Source organism: Lampris incognitus, chromosome 20, assembly GCF_029633865.1.
Source record: "Lampris incognitus isolate fLamInc1 chromosome 20, fLamInc1.hap2, whole genome shotgun sequence".
In the NCBI taxonomy this organism is placed as follows: Eukaryota; Metazoa; Chordata; class Actinopteri; order Lampriformes; family Lampridae; genus Lampris; species Lampris incognitus.
Window position 1 is genome coordinate 10,679,360 of NC_079230.1, and position 18,896 is coordinate 10,698,255.

Sequence of the window (18,896 nt, forward strand, 5' to 3'; positions counted from 1 at the left end):
GAAATGCTTTCTTATGCATAGCTAGCCCCTCTTTCCCCTTCTTTTCCTCCCTCCCTCTCCCTTTCTCCTCCCTCTTTCTCTTCCCCTCTTTTTTTCCTCCAACCTTGTCCTCTCGGCCAGGTCTGGTGCCTGCAGCGGTGGGGCTGGTGACCTGGGGCTGCAGAGAGAGCAGTGTATCGAACAGAGTATGGGTCTTGGCGATCTGGCTGGCAATGTCGGCATTGGGGTGCTGGCCAAACACCTCGGGATGCTCGTTGGGTGGCAGCTGGCTTATGTACTCCTGGTAGGAGGACTGGGGGCCATCCCGGGGGATGTAGTAGGAAAGCAAGGAGGAGAGCCTGAAGATGGATAAGGACAAGAGAGGCCATTCATGTCTAAGTTTAAGTTGGTTCGTGTTTTATTAATAGACAACTATGCCACAGTATGTTTACAGTACATTAACGCTTACAATATGTACGACACTGAGCAAAAATAAATATAATAATGTATTGGTCAGAATGTATAGACTGTTTGGGGTAGCGTCATGGTTTTACATCACTCAGTGGAGGTTTTGTCCAGTGATGTATTGGATCGATTAAATCCCAGAGAGAAAATAAACATAGCTTTCTTCCACTCGCAAATGGTTTGTACATGATGTGTAGCCATGTATGTTGTGAAAAGTGGCACCTCAACAGCTCTTTGTCTGTCGATTCTATTCAGTTAAAACTTGTCATTGAAATTACACAGGTAAATGAACAGCTAGTAGAAAGAGGACTCATACAATATGAAAACAGGGTGACAGTGTTGATGAAAAATGCTCCTCAAAATATGCAGTGAAATTTGCGATATGACCCACGTTTCATTGTTCGTCCAGTATAATTGGCAGTGCCCTTCCCTTTATTTGAGTTTACGGAAGTGGCTTCATATATTTAAGTTGGTATGTCCTTAATATTGAACAATGTTTATCTAATTCTGTGAGGCTTAAGACCTTTCTTCAATGGTTAGGATTTTCTTCCTCAGTCTGCTAATAGTAGGCAGTGCAGACCAAAGAAAACACTAAATGACACAACGCTAGAATAGTTTTCTTTGGCAAGCATCTTACTCAGTTCTACAAGCAGGGCGATTAAGTCTTGTGGGAGCGGTTAGACGTGACGAGGGAGTCGGGCGCGAGTGCCTGGGTGCATTTTTATAAGTGATAAAATGAAAAAAGCAAGGACTAAATACAGGTGTCAATGTTCATTCGTCAGTATCTGAGTTTTTCTTCCAGGCTGTATTATTTGTACTGTCCACTTGATGGTGCAGGAGATCTGCGGTCCCATAGAGGTTCAGTCGAGAGACAGGAGCAGCTGCAGTACGCTCTCCCACAGGCAACAATAGGTGGTTTTATTTAGGTGACCTACGTACGCAGTCAGAAATCAAGATGCGTGTATGTAGCCAATTCTTTGCAACATGAACACTCATGCACTCAAACTGAGTTTATTTAAGGCTGTAGGTCGTATTTCCATCAACTGCCCGAGTGGGTTGACATACATATGTACATGTTTCTACTACATACAATGATAGCCATTTTTTCCTACGCCTGTCATTCTGTAGAGCTGTAATGTTAAACAACATCTAGCATTTATGCCTTGTTGAAAGGGTTTTCCATCTCCATGGTAACAAGACTCTATCCAGCCTGGAAGTGATATTGTCATTCGAAACCGTCAAACTAATCGGTATGACTGTGTTCACTGCATAACAAAATTATGTAGATGAGGAACACTAGATAAAGGCGTTAAATTAAAGTTTTTTGGCAAAAATGTGTAAATTCTGTTGAGACAGCAGTGAAAGACATTTACCGATTGAACAGGAGGTAACTTTTGCCTTTGGAGGGGTTGGCTAACTGAAGAATGCACAGCTTAAATCATGTTTATGTGCAACAAGCAGGAACAAAAATGAATGTGTGTGTGTGTGTGTGCAAGCATGCATGTCTCTGTGTGTGCATGTGTTAATGTACTTCAAGAAGGACTGGCTGACCAGAATCATATAATGCACAGCATACATAATTTCTATTTTACCATGTTCTGGTAGAATGAATTAAAGTAAATATGTGTGAGTGTGTGGTGTCTCTGCGCCTGGCTGTGCATGCAAAGCATGTTACTATCTCTCACTGGAAGAAGGGCTGGCTGACGGCAGCATCACAGAAGTAGGCGTTGATGTAGGTGGTGAGCAGGCGACTGTCCCAGTCATCAGTCACGTGACCGCCATAGTTGACCCCAGCAATCAGGTACTTTAGGGCGTCCCAGGGAATTTCCTCATACTCATCCAGGTACAAACTCAGAAGGCTCTCACTCACCTGGTAGAGGGAGGGAGAGGCTGGTTTTAACAGTCCGACCAAGTGGCTTCGGAAGAGATAGATGTAAAAATAGAAGAGCGAGAGAGAGAGAGAGAGAGAGAGATGGGGGTGGGGTGGTGGTGGTGGTGTTAAATTAGCCCCAAAACCGTTTTTATTTACCACGTAAGTTTCGTGTTAAAAGGGCTTGAGAAAATTCTAAACACATAATATAGCTAGCGCAGCGGTGGCACGATGGCCCAGTGGTTAGCACTGTTGCCTCACAGCAAGAAAGTCCTGGGATCAAATCCCAGGCCATCCCAGGTCCTTTCTGTGTGGAGTTTGCATTTTCTCCCTGTGTCTACATGGGTTTCCTCTGGGTGCTCCGGTTTCCTTTCAACATCAAAAAGACATGCATGTGGGGCATCCGGGTAGCGTAGCGGTCTATTCCGTTGCCTACCAACACGGGGATCGCCGGTTTGAATCCCCATGTTACCTCTGGCTTGGTCAGGCATCCCTACAGACACAACTGACTGTGTCTGCGGGTGGGAAGCCAGTTGTGGGTATGCGTCCTGGTTGCTGCACTTGTGCCTCCTCTGGTCGGTTGGGCTGCCTGTTCGGGGGGGAGGGAGAACTGGGGGAAATAGTGTGATCCTCTCACGCGCTACGTCCCCCTGGCGAAACTCCTCACTGTCAGGTTAAAAGAAGCAGCTGGCGACTCCACATGTATCGGAGGAGGAATGTGGTAGTCTGCAGCACCCCCCGAATTGGCAGAGGGGGTGGAACAGCGACCGGGGCGGCTTGGAAGAGTGGGGCAATTAGCCGGATACAACTGGGGAGAAAAAGGGGGGGGGGTCCAAAAACAAGAAAAGACGTATACTCCTGACTGTGCCCCTGACTAAGGCAATGGAAAGAAGAACTGGAGTTGGTCCTGGGCACTGTAGCTGCCCACTGCTCCTATACAATGGGATGGGTTAAATGCAGTAAACAAATTTTATTGTAAGAATAAAATTCGTTGTAAGGTAAAATGACAGAATAAAGTAGCTTTCTTCTTCTCTTAGTTACAGATACCAATTCGACTACAAAATTTTGGGACCACCATCTTTGTGTGATCCTAATGTGAAGTCTCACGTAAGACTTTGGAGTACAGTGATTTGAGGAGTAAATCTGTCTTGGAAAAGGCAAGGAATGACAACAGACAGCAAGACAATAGCAAATGAAATACTGTCTGTCCAACATTATGTCTTTATGTTTGTCTCTATGTATTAGCCTAATTGGCTTTCAGTCTGACAGGACATATAACGTGAATTATCTGCTTGACATCAGTCTTCATTGACTGCACACAATTTAGAATACACTTACAGATAAATAGATTATAGACTGAGTCAACATCGGGCCTAGATTGCTTAAGATTTCTATTACTCCCACCATCATCAATGTCATTTCCCTCCTCTTCCTTATACTTAATGGCACCCACAGAAATCACAGATCAGTCTCTTCTGGACACTGCTTACTGAGAGAAAAATTTCATCACTCACCTAAGTGACCTCTTCAATCTCATCTGACTGCAGGTATCCCCACCCTTATAAACAGCACAGTTGCATAATGACTGAAAACAGCGATCGGTTTCATATGCAAATTGCCGTGACCATTAACTAGAGTTTCAATGGCCATGTGTACTAGTCACAGAGGACTGGGGAATAGTTGCAATCACAGCAATGTAACATGGCGACAGATGTAATCTTAGCCCCCCCCCCACACACACACTTACATGAGTGATGAAACATTTCTCTCATTAAACGTTGTGTCCAGATGAACTGATTCAACTTCCTGTGATTTCCTTACCTGGATTATTGAGCATGCATAAAGACAGTTTGACTCATTTCAGCGAGGATTGCCTTAAACTGGTATGGGAGTATGAGCAAACAGCGCATAAAATGGCAGATTACAGGAATCACCTGAGATTCAGCCTCAGGTGCAGACAGAGCAGGATTATAACCAAGAGCCTGCAAATGAAATCTTCAGTCAAGGGCCACCGAGCTAACCAGATCCTCCAGAAGACACAGAGCCAGCTGTTGAACGAACAGGTGAGACAAACTAATTTTACCATCAACGTTTTGAAAGCCAAAGAGGAGCAGATCCAAAAGAGACTGGTGTCGCGTCTAAATGAGACCACTTTCCAACGGAGAAGGCTCATCTAGCACAACATGAAAAGTCAAAAACCAAGCAGCAAAAGAAGTTCGACCTACTTACTGCATGCCAGAGACATCGGCAGACAACGGACGGCACCCTCAACAGCAGAGAGAGAGAGACAGCCACTAACACGCCGATGATGTGGACAAGTGGATGGAGAATCTGTCCGACAGACAACTCACCCAGGCAAAGAAAGACATCCTTGCTAGGGGGCTGAATTTTGCTGTCACGCTGAAGCAAAGCTCACTAGTGGAACTGATCATAGCCACAGAATTGGCGATCCGTACAACAAAATCACAGACCCAGAAGCGGAGCAACTGCAGACTAAAGTTTCAGCCTGCCTCAGTAATGGGAAGGCACCGTTGTCCAACATCAGCAGATGACAGGAATGCACTCACAACTCTCAGTAAGGACAAAAACGTCATCATCCTTCCAGCATACAAAGGTAGATGCACTGTTTTCTTAAACTAGTCAATCATGAGAAAGTTATGACGTTACCTTGCGACATGAATACTTATGAGCCCCTGAAATGAGATCCAGGCAGTGGTTAGAAGAAAAAGGTGATAGATTGTCTGGAGCTGTTAGGACAGGACAATGCTACTGACAGAATTTTGTACCACAGATTATATCCAGGGGAAGCTACACCTAGTCTGTATGGTTTACCTAAGATGCAAAAACAGGATGTTCCATTACGGCATATTGTTTGTATGATTAACTCAGTGACCTATAACATCTCGTAAGTTTCTAGCATCTATTCTTAACCCGCTGGTAGGCAGTAATGAACATCACATTCAGAACACTGTAGATTTTGTGGATAAGGTGAGGGACATCATTATGGAGGCGGATCTCTTACGGATTATGGAAGCAATGGTCTCTTATGATGTTACGTCTCTCTTCACGTGCGTTCCTGTTGTTGAAGCAGTGGAGGTGGTCCATATGAAATTTCAGGACGACCCCACCCTTAACACTGAGCAAGTGTGTCTGCTCCTGAAGCTGTGTCTTCAGTCCACGTACTTCACATACAGGGGGCAGTACTATAGGCAGAAGCCTGGGTGTGCCATGGGTTCCCCAGTCTGACCTATAGTGGCCAACTTGTATATATGGAATAAGTGGAAAAGAGGGCTCTGATGTCCTGTCCACGGGCACCACCTAGCCATTGGTTCAGATTTGTGGATGCCACCTGGGTTGAAATTAAATCTCAGGATGTACCACATTAACTCTGTGGACAACCACATCAAGTTCACCAGGGAGGATGTGAAAAATGACAGGTTAGCCTTCTTAGACTGTGAAATTGCAATTGATGATGGGGGGCATTTGATTGTCAATGTTTACCGTAAACCAACACATACTGATCAGTACTTAAGGTTTGATTCTCATCATCCAATGCAGCACAAAAACTAGGAGTCATCAGGATTCTGTACCACCGAGCTGACAATATCCCCACCGACACAGCGGCTGGGGAAGGGGAGAAATCCCACATTAAACAGGCCCTGGTTAAGTGTGGTTATTCTAACTGGGCATTTGTCATTGCCAGGAAGATGCTCAAACAGTGCACCAGCCGATCGAAGGGAGGAGAAGGACAACAGCTGCCTAAGTGTAAACCAGTGGTGATTCCATATGTGGCGGGAGTGTCAAAACAGTTGAGACACGTATTATCCAAACACCGTGTCTCAGTTGCTTTCAAATCTCAAAACACGCTACGCCAGTAATTGGTCCACCCCAAGGACGGAGTCCCACAGCACAAACAGAGCAATAAAATGTACGCTGTTAAGTGCCAGGAGGATTGCTGTCACTTGTACATCAGGGAAACCAAACAGACGCTGGCCAAGAGGATGGCACAACACAGAAGAGCTAACGCGTCAGGCCAGGACTCCACAGTCTACACACATCTACAGGCCAGTGGCCACTCTTTCAAGGATGAAGATGTGCACATCCTTGATAGGGAGGAACGCTGATTTGAACGGAGAGTCAAAGAGGCCATCTAGAGAGGAAACGACCATCCCTGAAACTGGGGGGGGGGGGGCTAACAGTATATCTGTTGCCATTTTACAATGGTGTGATTGCAACTATTCCCCAGTCCTCTGTGAATAGTACACATGGCCATTGAAACTCTAGTTAATGTTCGTGGCAATTTGCATATGAAACCGATCGTTGTTTTCGGTTGTTATGCAACTGCACTCTTTATAAGGGTAGGGATACCTGCAGTTAGTTGAGACTGAAGAGGTCATTTAGATGAGTGATGAAACATTTCTCTCAATAAATGTGTCCAGATGAACTGACTCAACTTTCTGTGATTTCCTGACCTGGATTAATGAGCATGCATAAATACCCAGATTAGTCTCTCTGTGTGGGGCCCTTATGGTTGCTAGGCCACTTCCGATGAGTTCTCAGTCTGAACTGACCTACCATATGTAGAATTATGATGGTACAGATTTTACACATGTAGCTACCCTTAAAACTGTCAATAAGCAGTATTACCAACTTTCACTGCAAGTTGTGGCTATGTTTGTGTATGGTAGGGATGTAAAGTAAAAGGCCCTGACCTCAAAGTCTGAGTCATTGAATCCATAGACGATGTTCCAACCCAGCTGTAGGAATTTCTTCCTTTCCAGCAGTACGCTGTGAAAGAAGCAAAGGGAGAATAGCAGCTTCCTGTAGAGATGGGGCCGCGAGCACCGGGTGAACTGAGCCTCTGTCAGCAGATTGTAAAGACGCTTCATGTTGGCCTTCACACCCTAATGGGGAGAGGGGATGCTCGTGAATGACATGCATATTTGTATTAAAAAAACGGCAATCAAAATAATAATGATAATAAACTTTAATTATACAGTATTTAATTTAGCATATTTCAAAGCCACTTTTACATTGTGCTTTACAAAACACAATAGAACACATCTTCAGTCAGACTGAAGACGTCACTTAGTTGAGTCATGAAACGTATCTGTCAATAAATGTTGTATCCAGATGAACTGATCCAACCTTCTTTGAATGTAGCAAATGAGGGCACTCACAAGTATAGCAAAACAAATGTGTGTGTGTGTGTGTATGTGTGTGTAGTCTGCACGTGTACTCAATAGTGTGACATAGTGTCTAGTGTTTGTGTGTGTGTGTTTACAATGTGCTTTTGTGTGTACTGCTTATGTGTGCAGTACCTGCCATGTATCAAGTTTGTGTCTGTGTGTAGCTTGTACCTTGGGTGGCTCTGTGGTCATCTTGATGCCTGCCTGCAGGATGGCAATGGGGAAGTCAGGGTGTGGCGAGGAACTGAGCCACAGCCTGAAGTCTGGGTGGGGCTCCTGTACCTGGAGTTGCTCTACCAGCTTGTCCAGCTCAGGCATCCAAGACAAAGACAAGTGACAGTTGGCCAGGAACACCCAGTGACCTACGAATGGACCACGGCAACGGGGAGGAGGTTGGTGATTCAGCTCAAAGTTGTTAGATCAATCAATCAAAAATTGAAAACAATACGTAATGAGGATAAATAGGATAATAAATATACATAGGATATTCAATATGTACACAATATGCATAATACATGCAGAATATACAAACAGGGTGAACGGTATCCTTAGCTAGGGTAAGGGTCAAATGTGCGTAATGATGGATGGTGTTGGGGCAACACACAGACCAGCTAGGGTTGAGGGGAAAGGGGGTTTAAGTTCAAATGTTATTTACAGCCAGGTAAGCTTATGCATGCTGGGAATTGGTCTTGGTGAGATGCTCAACACAATCAGGGTATGAATATCACTTTAAAGTAGACAAAACGGAAATTATTGAATATTATATATTGTGACTAGAGATCCAGCCTTTGCTGTTTTAGCTACTGGACTTTCGAACGGCCTTCCTGAGGAGCTCAGGCTAGCATGCCCTCCATCATCCTCTAAAAACACACCAAGCCTCATTTTTATAAAAGGGCCTTTTTATAAGCCTATAATATTTTATGTCCTCGTTCTTATTTCTTCCCCATTGCAGTCTCATTTTTTGCCATTTAACCTGCTTTTTATTGTTTTCTAATCCATACATTTTATCTGATTTGTAAGGCCCTTGGTAGCAGTGCTCTGAAAAGCACCGTATAAATGCAGTTTATGAATATCATCATTAGGGTTCTCCCCCCTTCCCTCCCTCCACCTAAATGTTGAAGTGGTGGTCTCATCCTGCAAGAACCATCTGTGCTCCAAATTTCACATTTCTTGTATTTGTGTATGAATACTGAAAAGTAGAAAAGCAGCCTGCTGTCCACAGGCTTGTGTTATTTTCTGATTTTGCACTATACCTTTTCATTTCTACTCTCTACTCCCTAATCTCCTGATACTTCAATTCATAGATTCGTGGAGACTTACATGCTTAGATACCCTCATCTAGATATTCTGTGACCTGTTTAGTCTTCCTACTTATGAAATGCTATATTATGCCCCTTGTGAGTGGTTTTTCATATTTCAATGCAATAAATACACAAAATATATCAAACTCCTGCAAACTTACTTGGCAAGTCAAAAACATTTGACTCTACTGTGAACGGTTTGTTGGCCTGTCAAGATTCATGAAGCATGCGTTCTTGCTTCTCTCAGCAACGGTAAAACATTTATAGATAAAATTCTAACACCAGGATCCAATATGAAATGACCCAGGGCTAAGGTATGTATCAGTAGGAGAGTAAACAGGGGAGAAGGAGGGCCATGGTGGAAGGAGAAATATTAATTAAAGGGTAGACATGAAAAATTGAATTCCCCACACAAACAAATTGCTTGATATATAACAGTGGCATTTCCACAGTTACAGCGGGGCGTATGTGAAACGCAACAAACCATAGAAACTGACAGTCAGGGACTCCGTGGCTGTAATTAATGATTTAAAATCACGCAGATAAGCACGAGGAAGCTGGGGGGAGGGCTGAATCAAACCACAGGGAAGAATCTGACGACGCTGAATCAATCAAATATTCATCAAGTATTTTGTGCAATTTGTCAGGATCAAGTGACACTTCCAACCTCAAAAAACAAGCACTTTTCTGTAACGGATAAAAAACAAAAAAATGACACAAGAGACAATACGTGTCTATGAAAAGACGAGAGAAGAGGTCGTGCGTCGTACCGTTCTTGACTCCCTCCTCGATCATGCGTGTGGCATTGGGTGCCTGTCCCTGGCCCAGGGAGAGGGTGTGGAAGCGCTTGCCCATATCTGAGGCCTCTGCCAGCTGCATGAGGGCTCCTGTGGGGTCAACACCGGGTGACAGCACAAAGATCAGAGGAGTCCTGGTGGTAGAGTCTTCCATGACCTGGGAAGATGGCCGAGAGAGCACAGAGAGTTGCAAAACAAGCAGAGAGAGAGAGAAAGAAAAAGAGAGTGAGAAAACGGATGAGCCAATGCTGAGAGAGAAAGAGAAAAAGAGAGAAAACAGATGAGCCAATGCTTTGCAACTCAGTGAGCTTGACGTTAACCTCAAGATGGCTTTCATAAGGTTCTGTGAAGTCTCGAGCAAAGCTACAATCAAATAAGACGAGACAACTGAGACACATTAAAGATTTGTTTTACCCAAAGTAGATACAGTTCTAAACTTAAACTCAACAATAAAGCAACATGCCTCCATTGTGGGCTTGCCTCAACTCCCTGGCTGCCATTTTAATCATCAGTCCTTCAAAAGGGGGCTTATAGTGGAGTGTGTGGGCGACAGAACCCAGCCTAACAGTCAGCCAGAGACAGAGCGAAGAAGAGAAAGAGTGATGTGGAGAGATGGAAAGAATATGAGTGAGAGATAAAGGCGGAAGAGAGAGCGAGAGAAAGACAGATACTGAAAAATCAAGGAGAATCACAGAGATAGAGAAAATAGAGAGAGAGAAAAAGGGAGAGACAGAGAAAGAGAGCCAAAGAGAGGAAAAGAGGGAGCAACAAGGAGAGATAGAGAGAGAGAGAGAGAGAGAGAGAGAGAGAGAGAGAGAGAGAGAGAGAGAGAGAGAGAGAGAACAAGAGAGAGAGAACAAGAGAGGGCCAGAAAGAGGTTGATAGTGGAGAGAGGACAGAGTGAGAGACAGCGTAAGCGAGAGAGAGAGAGAGGACAGAGAGAGAGAGAGAGAGAGAGCGAGAGAGAGAAAGAGCAATGGGGTTGGCGAGAGTGGGGAAGGTGAGATAGTCCTGCACTCACGGCTCTCATGTCGAGGACTGGCGGCTCCACGAAGCGGGAGCCCAGGTTGTTAACGATGAAGGAGGTGACACAGGAGGAGACGCGGTCCTGACGTAGCGAGCGTACGATCAGCATCCTCTGGAGCTCGTTACAGCTGCTCTCCCACTCACCTACAGGGAGAGAAGGGGGGTGGATGGGTAAGATAAAACGGAGTGAGAGGTGAGGGATCAATTGTAAAGAATAATATAATAATAATAAAAAATAAAAAAATGGAAGTGGAGAGGGTGGAGAAACTGTGGGACGTGTCGCAGGTCGAGCAGGGCGGAGGGTGAAACAGGTGGGAAAGCCAGTTTTCATTAAGTTTATATGTGGCTCTGACACTTACCCCATCTCAGTCACTTAAAGTCAGAACCATGACTCCTCGGGCTTCTACAAACTCCAATTCCAATGAAGTTGGGACATTGTGTAAAACGCAAATAAAAACAGAATACAATGATTTTCAAATCCTTTTCGACCTATATTCAATCGAATACACTACTAAGACAAGATATTTAATGTTCAAACTGATAAACTTTATTGTTTTTTGCAAATATTCACTCATTGTGAATTTGATGCCTGCAACACATTCCAAAGAAGCTGGGACAGGGGCAACAAAAGACTGGGAAAGTTGCGGAATGCTCAAAAAACACCTGTTTGGGACATTCCACAGGTGAAAGGGTTAATTGGAAACAGGTGAGTGTCATGATTGGATATAAAAGGAGCATCCCCGAAAGGCTCAATCGTTCACAAGCAAGGATGGGGCCAGGTTCACCACGTTGTGAACAACTGCGTGAGCAAATAGTCAAACAGTTTAAGAACAACGTTTCTCAACGTACGATTGCAAGGAATTTAGGGATTTCATCATCTACAGTCCACAATATCATCAAAAGATTCAGAGAATCCGGAGAAATCTCTGCACGTAAGTGGCAAGGCCGAAAACCAACACTGAATGCCCGTGACCTTCAATCCCTCAAGCGGCACTGCATTAAAAACCGACATCATTCTGTAAAGGATATTACCACGTGGGCTCAGGAACACTTCGGAAAACCATTGTCAGTTAACACAGTTCGTCGCTTCATCTACAAGTGCAAGTTAAAACTCTACCATGCAAAGCCAAAGCCATATATCAACACCACCCAGGAACGCCGCCGGCTTCTCTGGGCCCGAGCTCATCTGAGATGGACTGACGCAAAGTGGAAAAGTGTGCTGTGGTCTGACGAGTCCACATTTCAAATTGTTTTTGGAAATCATGGACGTCGTGTCCTCCGGGCTAAAGAGGAAAAAGACCATCCAGATTGTTATCAGCGTGAAGTTCAGAAGCCAGCATCTGTGATGGTATGGGGGGTGTGTTAGTGCCTATGGCATGGGTAACCTGCACATCTGTGAAGGCACCATTAATGCTGAAAGGTACATACAGGTTTTGGAGCAACATATGCTGCCATCCAAGCAACGTCTCTTTCAGGGACGTCCCTGCTTATTTCAGCAAGACAATGCCAAGCCACATTCTGCACGTGTTCCTACAGCGTGGCTTCGTAGTAAAACAGTGCGGGTACTGGACTGGCCTGCCTGCAGTCCAGACCTGTCTCCCATTGAAAATGTGTGGCGCATTATGAAGTGCAAATTACGACAACGGAGACCCCGGACTGTTGAGCAACTGAAGTCGTACATCAAGCAAGAATGGGAAAGAATTCCACCTATAAAGCTTCAACAATTAGTGTCCTCAGTTCCCAAACGCTTATTTAGTGTTGTTAAAAGGAAAGGCGATGTAACACAGTAGTAAACATGCCCCTGTCCCAGCTTCTTTGGAACGTGTTGCAGGCATCAAATTCAAAATGAGTGAATATTTGCAAAAAAACAATAAAGTTTATCAGTTTGAACATTAAATAGCTTGTCTTTGTACTGTATTCAATTGAATATAGGTTGAAAAGGATTCGCAAATCATTGTATTCTCTTTTTATTTACGTTTTACACAACATCCCAACTTCATTGGAATTGGGGTTTGTACACGATTAACAGAGTTAAATTAACAATACACTTTACCCTTTACACCAGGCAGTGGGGAGCGGAAAATATCTTGGCAGCAGCAAAATCTTTAGGTTACTTACATAACACCAGTTCTCTAAGTAACATAAGGGAGTGTCTTACTATGGGGGACGCCCCTTGCGTGCCCTCAACTGAAACCTTTATTACATTACACCAGCCAATTGGCTGGCCTTGATGACGCATATGCCTAAAGAGGCCACCAGCCCTCCACCTATATAAAGGGCTGACATACTGTCACTCACTATAAAAATAAATAAATAAATAACCCAGCTCTTCCTCGCTATAGTAGAGCTACAGTGCAAGATTCGGAGACTCTCAGCTTGCGATGTCTCTGTTGTTGTGGATGCAGCCCATGTGAGGCCACCCAACACTGAATTCCCCTCATATGTAAACGGCCCAGTGGGACAACAACCAAAGCAGAAGTCATCAGGCCCAGTAGCCTCTGACACAGTCGGAGTGAGACCAATTCCTCCCTGTGGAAACAACTTAGACACGCTGCAAGTGACATCACCCTCTCCGGTGTGAGAAGTGTTCATTGCACGCAAGGGTCTAGGGATAGACCTATAAATGACATCTGCTGAGTTGGGGCCAGTACACTCTTTTCCACATTTATTCTGAAACCCAGTCCCTCTATGTGCTCTGCAAGCGTCTTTGTATGGGCTGTTGTCTCTTGTGGCAAGGAGGCCATTATGAGCCAATCATCTATGCATGTACGCTGCCTCTGTGCATTTCACAAACACTCTCGGGCCGAGTGACAGACCTAAAGGGAGAATCAGATACTCATAAGAAACCCTCTGAAAGGCAAAATGTGTGTATTTCCTGTGTGTATGTGGGGGGGTAGTATATGGGAATGTGGAAATATGCATCTTTCAGATTGATTGACATGAACCAAATTCCTGGGCGCACAAAACGTAGAAAGGACGCGTACGTTAATATTCTGAATTTGTATTTCCTGAGATAACTGCTCAAGGCCCTGATATCTAAAATAGCTTGGATGCTTCGTTCCCCCTTCTTCCGGATTAGGAAATATCTTGAATAAAGTCTGTCCTGGTTCTGATCAGGCGGAACTATTCTTATGGCTCCTTTCTTCATTAGAGAGTTGATATATTCTTATGAAATATGAGCCGACTCTCCCCGAGCCTGAGAATAGAGTATTTCCTTGAACTGGGGTGGAACGATAGCAAACTGCAGTCTGTAACCTTTGTCTATCGTTTTTAACACCCATTCTGATTCTGTGCATGCCATCCGCTCTGTCTCTCTTACTGAAAAGGGACTGGCTGGCCAATTCCCCCAAGGTGTAATGGCACCCTTTTGAGGTGACACCTGGTGCTGCCTCATCTGTGGCCTGGCCCACATACACTTCTCATTAGGGGAAGACAACGCTCTACTTGATGGGGTTATGGGGAAAATTAATTTGTTTTTCAACAATTTCCTTTTTCTTTTTAACATTAACTGCGCCCTTGGCATTTTGCCTGGATGCTGCATTTGGGCCAACTTTATTTCAGTGGGACAAAAAAGTGCTTGTCAGACATGTGGGGTCCACTGACAGGAGCCACCAACAGAACCATGTCTTTTCTTCTTTCTGGGGATTCTGCCTCTGCTGGAGCAGGCCCCTGCTGTGCACACTGCAACAAACTGGTCTCACGGAACCTGCTCCAGAACAGAGATTGAGGATGAGGTAGAGCCGGTGAGGGGATAGGAATGGCGCCCTCCCTCTCCAACCTTTTCAATGTATGTCAAAACACCCGCTCTTTCTCCTCACCCCCTGAGTGTGTGGAGGAGGCAAAGTTTGTAGGCTCCTTACCGGGTTTTAACAAAAGTGAGATTGATGTTTAGGTTAATGTTGGCGGCAAAGAGCCTATAGGAATAGCACCATCAAACATTTCCAAAAGAAGAGGGGCTAGTTTATTTGAAAACATTTAAAAAAATTCATCAGGGTACCCATCGGGACCTGAAGATTTGCCATTTGGCATACTTTGAAAAGAGCTTACCACTTTCTCCAATATATACAGACCTGGTAGCTCAGCCTTCTCTGGCTCAGGGCTGATGTACCACTGGTTCCAGTCTCTGGGGTAGTGCTCAAAGGAGGCCATGATGCCATGGAAGTTGGGGAGCTTGTCCAGTTCTGTGATGTTGTCCCAGCTGGAGTCGGCCAGCCAGCTGGTACAAGGGTTGCGCATCTGACCCTCCTTGTCCAACACCTAGAGAGATATGGATATATACAGCAGATAGAAAGACGGTCAAACAATCCTTCCATCCATCCACATAAATAGTCATCAATCTGTCCATCAACTCATCTGTTTAGCCATCCCGCCATTTGTCATCCATCTATCTATTTAGTAACTATTTACCCATCCATCCATTCATCCATCCATTTATTCATCCAGCCATCAAAGCGTTTATTCACCCATCCATCCATCCATCCGTCCAAGAAATCAAATCAGACCTATCTCTGGCATATTGTGTAGTATACTAAGAAAACAAAGGCAGCTACGTAAATAGCACAACAGCTATGTTGTGGTCTTCAGTAGTTAGTAAAAAACAGAAACTAACATGCAGGGGATAAAAACCTGTTAACCTTTGAAAAGTGGTATACCTCGTGCACCTGCTTCAGTTTGGTGGTCACAAAGGTATTTAGAGCATTCAAAGCCTTTGGAAGTTAAAAGTGTATCACATCTGATTTCCTGAAATCAAATAAGATGGTATCAAGACAAGTTTGTATTTGTAATGTGCATGCTTACCAGCCCCCCCCGGAGATAAAAGCTGTACTCGTCCATGTTGAGCTTGCCAGCCACCTCCATGATCTTAGCGCACAAATGAAAGCTGAAGAGCAGTTTATGGGCCTCAAAAAGACCACGACAGGTGTACCTGGAGAGGGGAACACACACACACACACACACACACACAGATCGCTTAACTCCAAAGACCCAATGCACTTAGCTTCAAGGACACTTCCTAGCAAACCTCGTTTTGTGGACACATTGCATTTTTCAGAGCTTCAAGGCTGCTTTTTATGTTCCCTTGATCAAAGGATGTAGGTTACGTTCCAAAGTTAGAATGCTTAATCCATAGGCTTTAAACTTCACATAAATGTATGCTGACTAAACCCCTAGGGCACATCCTATACCTACAAATACCAAGGAAACACAGTGCTACCCTAGATAATGTACTTTGAATCTTAACAGATCCAAACCAATCAGTTTTACCTCTACAGTAAGTTTTCACATCAGCAATATGACTTGGGTTGATCATATCAGGACACTTGGACAAAACACACACAATATGTATACATACACACTGTATAAAAAAACGTTCACTGAGAAAGACAATGCCGTTTCTCATGCATGGCTCTGTCTCAGGTCACACCTGCTGTGTGAAAACAGACAGACAGTGCCCAAGCTAACCTGTACACAGCATAGGTGTGGTAGTCATTGAGGCTGGCAATCCTCTCCTCTAGCTTGTGGCTGCGCCTGCTTTTCTCCATGCTGAGGTTGAAAAGATCGATGTAGGCATCAAGGGAGAACTGGTACATAGGATCAATGCGGCTCATGTCATTCAACACAAAGAACAGGATGGATGCACGCTGGGCACACGGATGGTAACCCTGTTGGGACAAATGTGTTTAGCGTTACATTCACACATGTGGTATGTGGCTGAGCTAAACACAGACGCATACATGCACAGCAGCAAACACGGCATTTGCAACATCTCTGCCATATTTTAGTGAATATGTCTAGTAAGTGGGCCTTCATGCATGCAGAATGCCTATGCATTAGTTTATTTGTGATGGTCAGTGTTTCATACATTTACTGATCTGTCTTCCACAGTGTCAGATAGGTCGCCTGAAAAAAATCTGTTGGTGAGGTAAGAGCATAATAAGTTAAGAGCCGAGCCCTTGATGCCAACCCAAGTCTCTAAGCAATGTAGGAGGATGTTGTGATGAACCGTGTCAAAGGCAGCACTTAAGTCCAAAAGAACTAAAATCGAGCAGTCACCTCTGTCTGCATTCAGCAGTAGGTCATTAGTGACCTTAACTAGAGCTGTCTTAGTACTATGAAATGCTCTAAAACCAGACAGGAAACTATAAAAACAGTATTACTGTTCATAAAAGAAATCAACTGAGACGAAATTACTCCCTCCAGAACCTTGGATAAAAAAGACAATTTGAAGATTGGCCTGTAGATATTTAGGGACAAGGGGTCTAAATTAGGTTTCTTCAGCAATGGGTGAATGATGGCATGCTTAAAACTGTCTGGAAAAGAACCGGAGGCCAGAGAAATATTAAGAATTTGCAGAATTACTGGGCTGATAGTGGAAAATACCTCCTCGGGTAGCTTAGTGAGGATGATGTCTAAGATGCAGGAGGAGGAGCTAATATTGGAGACTGGAGTCTCCAACACTGAAATTTTAATTTGTTGAAAATGGGTGAAAGAGGCAGAATTAAGATGGGGAATGGAACGAAAAGAGCCTGGCTGGTTGTCCTTATTCTTAATGCAGGATCCCGGGGGAACAGTGGGATCAGAACTAGTAAAACAATAGAACAGTCAGAACTTAAACTCACTGTCATGCGAGGTGGGGTGGTATCTGGTCCCGGGCTGCGAAATTAACAAGCAGCAAAGGGTACAGTCTACATAGAATTTGAGTGTATTTATGTGTGTTAAGATATATAACAGATATTGGCTGTTATTCAGGCTACTGCAGAACCTCTTACATTCAAAATAAATAAGCAAAATGACATATAAAAACTAAAAGCTACTCATAATATGTCTCTCTTGATAACAATACCTGGTCCCTTTTAGATGTCTAACAATGGGTTCAATAAAGAGAGAAGGATTCGGACCAGCTGGATGACGCATGGTATACACCCGTAAAAGTCTTTACGGCACTCGGTGATGAAGTCACAAAAATATTGTTGTTTTTAATATGGGCAGGAAAAGTATGTTCCGTTACTTCTCCGTATCAGGGATGACTTTCTTCTGTACATATTCCAAAGCCTTTATGGGATCCAGAAACTCCTTCTCCTCATTTTTATATGAGATTCGCAGTCTGGCAGGGAAGAGGAGAATGTAGCGGCCTCCTTGTCGTCCTCGTAACATCTTTCTCACGTCCGTGAATGGAGCTCTGGCAACGCTGGTGGTGTAGTCAGGGAGTATGGCTATCTGTCACCCGTTGTGACTGAGTGGAGCTGTGTCCTGGGCTCTTCTCAGGATCTCCGCAGCATCCTAATCATAGCGTAATTTGGCGGTGATAACCCGCGGTCTGTCCCCTGGTTTCCACTGGGTAAGGCTACGGTGTGATCGATCGATTTTTATGTCTCGGTCCATCTGCAGTGCTTCTTTAAGAAGTTTGGAAACAGCCACGGGAGAACTCGACCCTGGTTGTTCTTCGACGCCAACTATCCGTACATTCCCCTTTCTCATTCTGCCCTCTAAGTCTTCATTCTTTTCTTTAATTTTTTCAACTTGGCTTTGATGACAGGTTAGGGTAGTTTGTAGCGAAGCCACTTCATCTGATCATGTCGATAGCCCTTCCGCCATGTCCTTAAAGTCCGCCTTCATAAGATCCATTTCAGATCGGATTGCGATTGTATTATTAGTGATTTCTGATCTTATGGCTTGCAATTCACTTTTCACGGCAATAAAGTCTTCAGCTAATGCAGTCTTCAAATTTTCCCTTATTATTTTAGATATATCTTCCCTCAGGGATGATAGGATATCTGATTTGATCGCTTCAGCAGTCATACCTGTAGCTTCAGTCCGAGTGGACGAGGCTTGACATGGGCTGCTTGAAGTACTGTACATTGAAGGGGTTGCATGCCTCGACATTTAACCCCTTTTTCATTTTTAGCTGCTTCCTCTTAAGATAAGCTAAATCTCAGCTTGCCCATTACCTTGTGCTTTACATTTACATTTTAGGCTATTAGTGAGTGCTCCTATTCTGAGAGAGGACATGCAGGTGGCTGGTGTGACAGAGGAAGATGCAGAGGACAGGAAGAGATGGAAAAGGATGATCTGCTGTGGCGACCCTAACGGGAAAAGCCGAAAGTAGTAGTAGTAGTAGTAGTAGTAGAAGACATTAATGCTCCTATTTGGGGTGGTTATTCACTTCCACTTTGTTGTCCAATTATTTCCTTCCTTTGGTCAGGCTCCCTCCTTCTGTCTTTAACATTCTGTATAAGTTTTTACTGCTCTCACCGCTCCCTCCCTCCCCCCC

General features: G+C 44.2%; 1 protein-coding gene across 1 annotated transcript in view; it reads right to left on the bottom strand.

Annotated features, from left to right (window-relative positions):
- The window catches only part of dnah2 (dynein, axonemal, heavy chain 2), a 223,342-nt gene that overhangs the window by 12,181 nt on the left and 192,265 nt on the right, over positions 1-18,896 (bottom strand). Inside the window, exons 73-81 of the mRNA XM_056300849.1 lie at positions 16,088-16,287; positions 15,425-15,551; positions 14,698-14,884; positions 10,623-10,771; positions 9,575-9,758; positions 7,675-7,865; positions 7,027-7,218; positions 2,130-2,314; positions 104-338 (exon numbers count right to left, since the gene is read on the bottom strand). Of these exons, the coding sequence (XP_056156824.1) occupies positions 104-338; positions 2,130-2,314; positions 7,027-7,218; positions 7,675-7,865; positions 9,575-9,758; positions 10,623-10,771; positions 14,698-14,884; positions 15,425-15,551; positions 16,088-16,287 (1,650 nt within the window). The remainder of the gene's footprint in view (positions 1-103; positions 339-2,129; positions 2,315-7,026; positions 7,219-7,674; positions 7,866-9,574; positions 9,759-10,622; positions 10,772-14,697; positions 14,885-15,424; positions 15,552-16,087; positions 16,288-18,896) is intronic.